Raw genomic sequence first — 11,149 nt, forward strand, 5'->3', positions numbered from 1 at the left:
TTCATATAAAAATTAAGAATTTAAGAATTTAAACTATATATGACAAATTTAAAAATTTCATATAAAAATTAAAAATTAAGAATTTAAGAATTTAAGAATTTAAACTATATATTACAAATTTAAAAATTTCATAACTTACAAGTTACTAATTGTTTAACTTATTTATATTACAAATTTTTTAAACTTCATAAATTACACATTACTAAGTGATTACTTATTCATATTACAATTTTAAAAAACTTCATAAACGACAAACTTACTAAGAACTTGAATCAGTTTCCGAATCTGAATCAGTACAAGCCTCATCTAATTCATCTTCTGAAACGTATTCGTCATTAGGAGGAACAACTGGTGTGGATTCATAATCTGAATCATCTTCGACAGCATACGTCTCAATGCGCAGCATCATGCTCTGTGCAACAACTTGGTTGTGTGTATCATCTTGTAATGCAACAAGAGCATCCTCGGAGGTTTCTCGAACCCCTCTAGGCATAACTTTTGTACATGCCCACCAATCGTTGGCTAATGTATGTCGTACCCGCGGATAAGGAATAAAACAAACTTGATCACAATTACCAGATAAGATAAATGGATCATATTTCTCATACTGCCAACGCGGAGACACATCAACGATTCCTGATTTATGTTTTCGAATTCCCCGTCCTTCAGTTGTATCAAACCACTTACATTTAAAAACCATGGCCTCCAGTCCAACGGAACCAAAATACTCAACCATTATTATCTCCTCGATCAAACCGTAATAGTCAGTATCTGTGGTTCCACGAACTTGGACGCCGTAATGTTGGGTTTTCTTATCTTGGCCATGGCTATGTGTGTGGAAGCAGTATCCACGTGAATGGTAAATCGGCCAAGATTTATACTTACGTTGCGGACCTTGTACAAAATCTAACATCCACATCGGAAACTCATATGTGTTACTTGCTTGCACAACCTGTCTTATAATTGATAAGTTTCTAATTCAAATTATAAATCAAATAATATCATAAACTCACATAGTTTTTCACCCATTCAGCAAAATGTTGGTCTTTCAGTATTTGTAGATCATTAGTAGACATATATGGGTTTCTCTCTGTCATAAACTCTTCGAACATCCTGTTATTTTTAAAAGAGATTATGATTTCAGGTATCCTGAAAAATAACAAAAAAAAAAGTAATTGAAGTACCTTTCGTAGGGTTCGAATGTATCACAATTGAGCATCAGAAAAGTCTGGAGGACAGTGTAGTCTTCATCGGTTAGCCATTTCTCTTCAGATTTTCCACTAACCCGACCTTCGTGATAAAACAAGTTAGGCACATCTGGATATTGATATGTAAACCGAACTTCCCCGGGAAGTGGAACCTCAGGTACCACATGTGGATTACCAAAGAATTTTGCAGAAGCGGTAGATATTTCTTCATTCACATATTGTGCAACGATGGAACCTCCAATGTGTGCCTTATTTTTAACTTTTTTTTTGAGATGGTACATGTATCGCTCGAAAAGATACATCCATCTATATTGCACTGGACCACCTAAAGCAGCTTCGTCTGCTAAATGTACGGCCAAATGTTCCATAACATCAAAGAACGACGGTGGAAAAATCTTCTCCAAATTACAAAGCTTCACCGCAATGTTTTCTTTCAAAATAGCAACATCTTCGTGCTTAAGTATCTTCGCAGAGATATCACGAAAGAAAAGTGCTATCTCTACAAAAAAAAATTATAAGGAGTTAGTCAATAATAACATGTATCAAACCAATTATTAAGATTATGTACCTGAAATGGCAATGTGAACACTTTTGGGAAGTAATTCCTTAAACGCAAATGGGAGAAGTCGATGCATAATGACGTGACAATCATGACTTTTGAGACCTGAAATCTTGCTATTCGTCTCGTCTATACACCTACTAAACTTTGAAGCATATCCATCTGGAAATTTTATATCATTTTTCAACCATCGCAGAAATTCTTTTTTTTTTCTTCCTTCGACAACCGGAAAATTGGGACAGGCATCGTTCCATCAGCCTTCATATGTAACTCAGACCTTCTGCACAAATCAGGTAGATCCATCATCGACTTTGCATTATCTTTTGTCTTCCCGGGAACATTAAGCACCGTGTTGATAAGATTATCAAAGAAATTTTTCTCAACGTGCATGAAGTCCACGTTGTGGCGAAGAAGAAGGTTTTCCCAATACGGCAACTCCCAAAAGATACTTTTCTTCACCCAGTTGTGGTCTTTGCCGTAGCTGTTTATAATGCTCGCAGGTTTCTCGTGTCCATTTCCTCCAAAATCGACAGTTTTCTTCAATCCTTCGAAGTTGTTGATTCTTTCGCGAAGAATTTCTTCTCCCGTCAACCATGGTGGAGGATCATCAGTTACTGTCTGCCCCTTTCGAAAAGCTTGGACATTTCTTCTGCAAGGATGCTCCTTAGGCAGGAACATTCTATGGCAGTCAAACCAGCTATGCTTCCTTCCATGTTGCAACCAAAAAGACTTTGTATCATCAAGACAATATGGACAAGCTAACCGGCCATGAGTCATCCATCCGGACATCATGCCGTAAGCGGGAAAGTCATTAATTGTCCACATTAGTGCGGCTCGCATCGAAAATTTTTGCTTCTTCGAGACATCATATGCTTCAACTCCATCGCTCCACAAACTTTTTAGTTCTTCAATTAACGGCTGCAGATAAATATCAATGCTCTTCTTTGGATGCCTTGGCCCAGGAACTAGTACTGATAAAAAGAAATATTCTCTTTTCATACACATACCAGGAGGTAGGTTATACGGGGTTACGATGACGGGCCAGACCGAGTGGGCTTCTCCGCTCATACCCACTGGATTAAATCCATCTGTTGCTAATCCTAGATAAACATTTCGAATTTCCTCCGCAAAATCAGGATATACCTTGTTAAAATGCTTCCATGCTGCAGCATATGAAGGGTGGTGCATTTCTCCTTCTGGCGACTCATGTTCTGCGTGCCATCGCATTTGTGATGCAGTAGACTCTTGTTGGTACAGACGCTTCAACCTCTCTGTAATAGGCAAATAGAACATTCTCTGTTTTGGACGCCTCTTTCCCTTTCCATGGTTCTTGTGATATCTATCTTTCCCACAAAACCGACACGCCAACAGCCCGTTATCTTCTTTCCAAAATAACATGCAATTATCCTCACAAATATCGATCTTGACAACAGGGAGACCAAGCGACTTCGTCAGCTTCTTCATCTCATAATGTGACTCAGGAGCTATATTTGGTTGTGGCAAAAAATCTCTAAAAGTTTGTGATATCTCATCCATACATGACTCCGCCAAATTATGATCAGTTTTTACTTTCATTAAACGAGATGCCAAGTATAGTTGAGAAATACCTTCAACACATCCATCATATAGTGGTTGATTGGCGGCTTCAAAATCTTCAAACACTCTTTCTTCATGTTGCTCTTCATTGGGTTCTTCCATCAAATTCTCCGGTATTTCAGTTGACCCAAAGTCTCCTCCAAGAATGTTCTCTTCATATGGGCCGTCTTCTGCATAACTTGCTTCATTTCCCATACCCATAAATTGACCTCCTGTCGATGATTCTCCAGCGTCATAGTAGCTTTCTCCATGGCTTGACCATACATAATAATTACTTTTGAAGCCAACTCGGTAAAGATGGCGAGATATGGTTCTTACATCACATTGCTTTCGGTTTCCACATGTTACACAAGGACATAACATGGTTTTTCGTTCCAAAAAAGAATTTTGACTTGAGGCAAAGGCGATAAAAACTTCAACACCTTCGCTAAACTCTCTTGAAACATGATTAGTACTTGGATCAATGTGTCGATCCATCCATTCTCGATTTTGAAAATAATAAGACATTGAAAACTCTCTTTTTTTTTTTAGACAAATCGTCTAATCTCACATTTGAATTGTGCATTGTTATGGTAGTTGGTTGCAATGTGAATGAACTCTCATGCGTTTGCTTATATAGGAAAAACATTGCCACGTTTTTGCTACGAAATGCCACGAAAATTGCTACGTTTTTTGCTACGAAATGCCACGCAAATTGCTACGATTTTGCTACGTTTCTTTTCGTGGCAACCTATCAGAATCTTTCCTGCACCCAATCAGACCGATGTGATTACACTAAAAAAATCTGCCACGAAATTTCCCACGAATGATTTTCGTGGCTTCAGTTTTTGTATTTATCCCTGCCATATGTGCAGGATGTGATTGGTGTGATTTTTTTCGGTGGGCTTGCCACAGTTTGCTACGATAAAATGCGTGGCAATCACTTTAGTTGTTTTTTTCTGGCCGACTGATATATATTAATATTATAAATTTTGATAGCCACGGTTAAAACGTAGCAAAATGTAGGAGTGTTTGCTACGAATTGCATACCCACGATTATTAAGTGGCAATTTCGTGGCTAACCCTTGCCACGAATATATCCGTAACAATTTCGTAGCAATGTCTGCTACGTAAGTTTACGATTTGCCACGTTTTTCTTTCTCGTAGCATTTCGTAGGTAGATCGTAGTTTTTGCGTTTTTGCCACGAAATACGCGTGGCATTTTCGTGGCTATGGCCCTATTTTTTACTAGTGGCAACCTTATTTTAAATTAAACCATTGTTAAAAGATATTTTTATAGAAAGTTTAGATTCATATTTTTTTTTTGGGTGTAAATGTTAAGAAGTTTAGATTCGGATTCTTACGAAGCTGCCATATTTTTGTCATTTATTGGTAATTATAAATGATTTGGACACTTGTGAAAACTAGTCATGCATCTTCCTGTGACAATCATATAATCTGTTTGACAATGTCACTATCACCACTTGATGCAATTTTCTTACGTGTAATACTAACTAAGATTTATGTTGAGTGCCACATGATTAAAAAAAGCGGATGTATTGGTCTCAATCGGCTTTTCTTATTTCTCCACCATGGCATCTAAACTCATCAAAGCCGGTCATGAATTCAATCATCAACAGTCATGCCCTCCATTCCGAAACTTCTTGTTCTTGCATGGATTCTTCTGTTGTTTGCACCCTGATTCGTCCATAAACGCCTCAAAAAGGCTTGGTGTTTTCAAACTTGCCCTCTTGTCATCACGTAGGTGCCTTGAAGACGAGACTTCAGCTTTCACATAACAGCCCGTAACAGAGTAGCATCTAATGTACACACATTTTGGCAAATACTTGATACATATAAAATTATCAACAAATATCATCATTCAAGTAAGTATATTGAAATTTAAAATTATATAAAAATTCATCACAATTACAAAAATTATAAAGAGTATTTTTTTTCTCATCAAGCTAAACAGACTCATGAAAACTCTGCAACTAAACCGGTAGGTCAACATCCATATGAAAGACAAAAGACGGTTGTCTTCTTTTTTCTCCCTTGTCTCTCTGAAGAACATCCACAATTTGTGAGTATAATAAGCCTCCTCGAATGGCTTATCTAGAGGAATACTGAAGACACTTTTTCGGAAACTTTCCTTTTCCTTATCATTGCCCCCCCCCCTCCTCTTCAGATGCTTCTCCACTTTTTCCTTTATTTTCCTTAGGGTTCTTCCCATAGGAACCCTATCGACTTCCATCGAATCTTCTCCATCATCTGATGGTATACTGACGGTCTCTGGTGGGTTTTCTGAAGGTGTGGGTTTAGGCCTGAGTGCATTGAGACGTGCAACATCTATCTTTCGCATCTGCACTCAGTACGTAATAGGTACTCGTCGATCGATGGACACTGGAGGTTGTCGATCGATGTCGACATCGTTTTGTCGATCGATGGGAGTAACATCACGTCGAGCGATTTTGACGTTATGAGGGTTAGGCGGATGTGGGTGTTTTGCTGCGAACTCCTTGTGAGTCAGAATTCTCATGGCATTGCAAGATGTGGTTGACTCTGTAGGTGTCATCGGTCGATGCTCTGGAGATCTTGTCGATCGATTTGGTCTGGGCGACGTCGATCGATGTGCATGGTCCGGTGTCGATCGACACCAGTGCGATCCGCCGAAGCTCATCAGACTTTCTACTTTGAAATCTCCTTCTTGCAGCTTCTCTTCCTTCACCACTTGCCAGAAATCATCCCCAATAATGGTATTCACATGGTGTTTCATCACATCATCTCCTACCTCTCTTGTCAAGGCTTCATGCCTCTTAACAGCTTCTCTTGTCTGAAGAACCTGCATCTTCAGCTTCTTCACATGAGTGCTCACAGTTTCAAACTTTGTGTTTAGGCTGGTGTAGACATAATCAATCTTTCCATTGAAGTCCACTGTCATACGCTGTTGTGCCTCAAGAACCCTATCAAGCATCTCTTCAATCTTGCTCTCTTGAGTAGGAGGCGGTGGCTTCTAATAGTAGGAATTTCCATAACTCATGTTGTTGATTTAGTTATTGCTGTAGGGTTTCTAGTACTGCGAACTCTGGTTGAAATTACCCCATAAGAATTTCTGTTTCCACCCTTGTTTCCAGAACCTTGGAATCAAGTTCCACCAACGAAGTTCACTTTTTCTTCTTCGTCTGCTCTACCCTCTGTGTCTACAGCTTTTGCATCTTCAACCAAGCAGACCTGCTTCCTACGAAGCTTGTAAACACTATCAAGCTTTGCCTTCACCTCATCCATCTGATCATTCTCAAGGATGGTGACAAACTTTTTCCTCTCAAAATCAGTGTTCTTGGTGCTGTTGCTAGATGCTAGGTTTTCAATGACCTTCACTGCCTCCTCTGGATTCCTGGTGTTGAAGTTCCCCATTGCTGGAAGCATCAAGAGCTATCTGATACTGCACCGTGATGCCTCTGTAGAAAGTACTGAGCAGTTGTACTTCATTGAATCCATGGTGTGGACAGTCTCTCTGATAAGACTTGAATCTGATCCAAGAGCCTTTTAAATGATTCTGCAGGCTCCTGAGAGAAAGTAGCGATCTTTTTCCTCATGTCTTCGGCACGTGCTTCATCAAAGAAATTGTATAAGAATGCATTCATGATGTCGCTCCAGGATGTGAGAGATCCTGGTGGTAGCTGCTTAAGCCAATGCGAAGCTTCTCCAACAAGAGAGAACTTGAAGAGCTTGCATCGAAGATAATACTCAGGCATTTCCTTGACTTTAATAGCAGATATCAGATCCTCAAACCTCCCCAGATGGTCCATAGGATGCTCGTGAGATAATCCATTGTAGGGTATTTATCCCACGAGTGTGTAGTACTGTGCCTTCAACTCAAAATCCCTCTGAATAGTGGGAGGACGAATTGCTGATCTGTTGGTGTAGAACTGATCGACGCGCTTCTAGTTAAGCTTTTATGAGTGGGTTGAATGATAGCTTACTAAGCTTACTAGATCAGCTCTCTCCTTACTCATAGCAAGAAAACTTAGCTCAGTTAGAATGTTTTCAGGATGAGAATGAAACTCTCACTTTTATCTATCAATCCTAGAGCAAGTTCTAGGTAGCTAATCTAGAAACAGGCATTAATGAACAATCCTAATCCTAATGACAATTACCACAACTCAGCAATCTATAGTTGGGGCTAATCCCTCCTAACCTATTTAAACTCTAAAATCTAACACTGAAACTACTCAGACATGGCTAAATAATTCATAACAGCAATTAGGTAAGAAAACTTCATTAGAAGAATAAATAAATATTAATGGAGTTCCAATCACAAATTATAACTTTGGATCTTCTCTCCAATCTATCAAAATCGTAGAAAACCTTCCTATGAAAAATAATAAAACAGAAAGCACACATTGCATCTAACATGGTGGCGAAGCTTATATAATTAGGTTAAAACTCGTCAGGGGTAATCTTGTAGATTGGTGAAGACATGGCCTTCAAGTCAGCTGTGACCAAACGGGGTTTCTGCGCGCTTCTCTGTCGATCGATGTCAAGACATGAACATCGATCGATTACTCCTCTTCATTATCGACTGATGGCCGAACTCGATGGTCATCTCGGGTGCTTGCTCCAAATATCTCAAAAATGCTCCAAAATCATCACTTATCTTCAAATCACTCCTGATCCTATAAATATTATAAATAGACTCTATAATATAATAAATAGTAGTTAAAAAACTTATAAATCATGGATAAAAGTGGGTCAAATCCATGGTCTATCAAGTACTTAGGGATCGAATCCACAAGGAGCTAGAGAACCTAATAAATCTAATCAGAATTGTTAAGGAAGGTGGTTTAATGATTTAAATGTAAAGTTGCAGTTGTTGAGCAAGTAATTGTGCGATTGATTGGTTGATGTTTTGGTGCTTAAAAGGAAATAGCGAGACTTAGGGTTTTTATTCAGGAAATTTGGAATTATAATCCTATATATGCCTAACAAGTTGCATGCATGATATTGTAGAGCTCAACACTTATAAATGAACCAAAACGAACTACTAGGGTCTCGCTTTTTAGGTTGTCTATTGACAAGTGTCGATCGATGATTCTATGTGAACATCGATCAATGCACTATTTGAAATGTCGACCGATTATTCTATTTGAATATCGATCGACTCTATTGGTCAAGCATTAATGCGCGGGTTGAATATTCTCACTAAGCTCACTAGATCAAGTCTTGCCTTACTCTAGCAAGTCTTAGCTCAATTAAAATGGTTTCAGGATGAGATGAAAGCTATCGCTTATATCTAACAAGCCTAGCGCAAGTTCTAGGTAGCTAATCTAGAATCAGACATTAATGACAATCCTAAAGATTAATATCACAACTTAGCAATCTATAGTTGGGGCTAATCCCTCATAACCTATTTAAACTCTAAAAATCTAACAAGAGAACTACTCAAACATGGCCATACAATTCATAACAGCAATAAGGTGTGAAAACTGCATTAGAATAATAGACACATATTAATGGAGTTCCAATCACAAATAACTTTGGATCTTCTCTCCAATCTACTAAAAATCCTAGAAACCTTTGATGTGAAAAACAATAAAACAGGAAAGCACACTCTGCCTCTAACATGTTGGCAAAGCTTATATAATTAGGTTAAAACATGTCAGGGGTAATTTTTGTAATTTAGTGAAGACTTGGGCTCTAAGTCGACTGGGACCAAACATGCTTTCTGCGTGCTTTGCTGTTAATCGATGTCAAGATGTGAACATTGGTCGATTATTCCTCTTCAATGTCGACCGATGGTCGAGCTCGATGGTCATCTCAGGTGCTTACTCCAAATATCTCCAAAATGTTCCAAAATCATCACTTTCCTCCAAATCACTCCTGATTCTATAAATATGCTAAATAAACTCTATAATATAATAAATAGTTATTAAAACACTTATAAACCATGAGTAAAAATGGATCAATTCCATGGTCTATAAACTCCCCTAAACTTACCATTTTGCTTGTCCTCAAGCAAAACACATCGACAGTCTCTCTGAAAGAGGTTTGAAAAAGGAGGGACTCACATAATCTTAAACTTAGAATCAACACCTTAGACAGTCCTAGTTTCAGAAGCACACTATATACCATATCATAGTTTAGCAACCAAGTTCATCTAGTCAACAACTTATCAAATCATGTCTGACAATCCCCTCTACCAACCTCGATTCTTACATAAATAAAGTGTAGGCTTTCCCTTTGGGGTATCGATCACATGATGCAAGGATGCTCAAACAAGTATATGGACATGTAGGTAATCAATAGTTCATATCCTCTCTCTACTAATTTTCTCTCTCAGTTAAAGTCTGCTTATATTGCAAGATCATTGACCAAGATTGGACAGGCTTCCATGAATCAAGCTTTAATAGTTTTAGCCACCAAATCCTGTTCACTTCTTTTTGACCTATATCCTAGGATTATTTGTGAAGCAAGCCTTAATGGTTGTAGCCACCAAGTCTTGTTTGAATTTCTTCCTAATTTATCTATAATATATATATTTGCTCTATATCTATATCTCGAAAATAGAGAGAGAGAGAGAGAGAGAGAGAGAGAGAGAGAGAGAGAGAGAGAGAGAGAGAGAGAGAGAGAGAGAGAGAGAGAGAGAGAGAGAGAGAGAGAGAGAGAGAGAGAGAGAGAGAGAGAGAGAGAGAGAGATAAATCTACACAAGGCTTTACCTTCCAGACTTGTTTGAAGAATATGATCCCATGTATACTAAGCCCCGAAACAAGAAGTGTTGAGCTAAATTAGGTTGGAGGTCAGCTTTCGTTCCTTCAAACACTCTCACCAAGTGTAACATAGTTGACATGTTGATCCACTTTGTATCTTTAGTAATCTGTAACTAGTAAGTCTAGAATAGTGTGGTAAGATGACAAGCAAAATCAATGAGTTCATCATCCCCTTTTTTAAAAATATTTTAATAAAACTCATGAATAAACTACTATTAGTAAACCTCCTTCCAGACTTAAACTACACTGTCCCCAGTGTAAAGTCATTTGGAGTTACGGTGATAACTAAATCATCAGGACTCAATGTAACAAGTTGAAACGATATACCAGACCAAATTGGATGTCGACCGATGTAAAGGTGTTGATATCGGTCGTGACAGGTGATGTTCTGTCGATCGATGGCGGCAGTGTTTCGTCAGTCAATTCGGCGATCATCTACTTTGTTGGGGTCAAAATCGGTCACGACAGAATCAATGTCTGAAAGTCCGTAAAAATCGGCATGAACGTTTTTAAGAAAAGTAATCTTTGTAAAGAAATCTTTACGAAGAGCCTTGCGGTAAAATCTTGTTCAAATCTCAATCGAACCACTAAACACAAGCTGTCCCAAGGCAACGGAAACGTATCTAAGCCAGCCACAGAGAGGTTTGAATGTGACGATCGGAACACGGTCAATGGGAAGCGACCAAGCTCGAAACGAGCTCGGTCGCTACGGAGCGACCGAGTGTGTGTCTCACTCGGTCGCTACGTAGCGACCGAGCACGAGCCAAGCTCGGTCGCTACGTAGCGACCAAGCTCTTCCGAAACGTCAATACAACACAAATCCATGCATTCTCGTCTACCCTTCGATGCTGTCTCCCGAAGACCGTAGTGAACCCATTTCATGTTTTCCGCCATTCGAAGTCATCAATCAAACTTTACGATAAAAACCACAAAAAGTTTGCTTTTATCGAAAGAAGTCGTAATAAACGCTTGAAGTCGAAAGACGGCCCAAAGGGACCTAAGACATGACTCGAAACCCACCTTACGATTTCTTAACCAG

The 11,149-nt window shown here is 38.8% G+C and overlaps 1 protein-coding gene across 1 annotated transcript; it reads right to left on the bottom strand.

Annotated features, from left to right (window-relative positions):
• Positions 1-259: 259 nt before the first annotated feature.
• On the bottom strand, positions 260-3,564 carry LOC125607254. Its single transcript, XM_048777149.1, has 5 exons — positions 1,994-3,564; positions 1,777-1,904; positions 1,185-1,707; positions 1,014-1,113; positions 260-952 (listed from the first exon to the last, which is right to left on the bottom strand). Exons 1-5 carry the CDS (start codon positions 3,562-3,564, stop codon positions 260-262), a joined length of 3,015 nt encoding a protein of 1,004 aa, XP_048633106.1.
• Between the last annotated feature and the right edge of the window lie 7,585 nt (positions 3,565-11,149).

The sequence above is a fragment of the Brassica napus genome, chromosome A3 (assembly GCF_020379485.1).
Source record: "Brassica napus cultivar Da-Ae chromosome A3, Da-Ae, whole genome shotgun sequence".
In the NCBI taxonomy this organism is placed as follows: Eukaryota; Viridiplantae; Streptophyta; class Magnoliopsida; order Brassicales; family Brassicaceae; genus Brassica; species Brassica napus.

Bases quoted from the DNA above. Each gene is read 5' to 3' on its own strand.
- LOC125607254 (XM_048777149.1), bottom strand. From the start codon at position 3,564: ATGGGTATGGGAAATGAAGCAAGTTATGCAGAAGACGGCCCATATGAA. The intron at 1,708-1,776 runs GTACATAATCTT...TTTTTTTTGTAG, and splicing joins TGTTCACATTGCCATTTCAG to AGATAGCACTTTTCTTTCGT. The intron at 1,114-1,184 runs GTACTTCAATTA...TAAAAATAACAG, and splicing joins ACATTCGAACCCTACGAAAG to GATGTTCGAAGAGTTTATGA.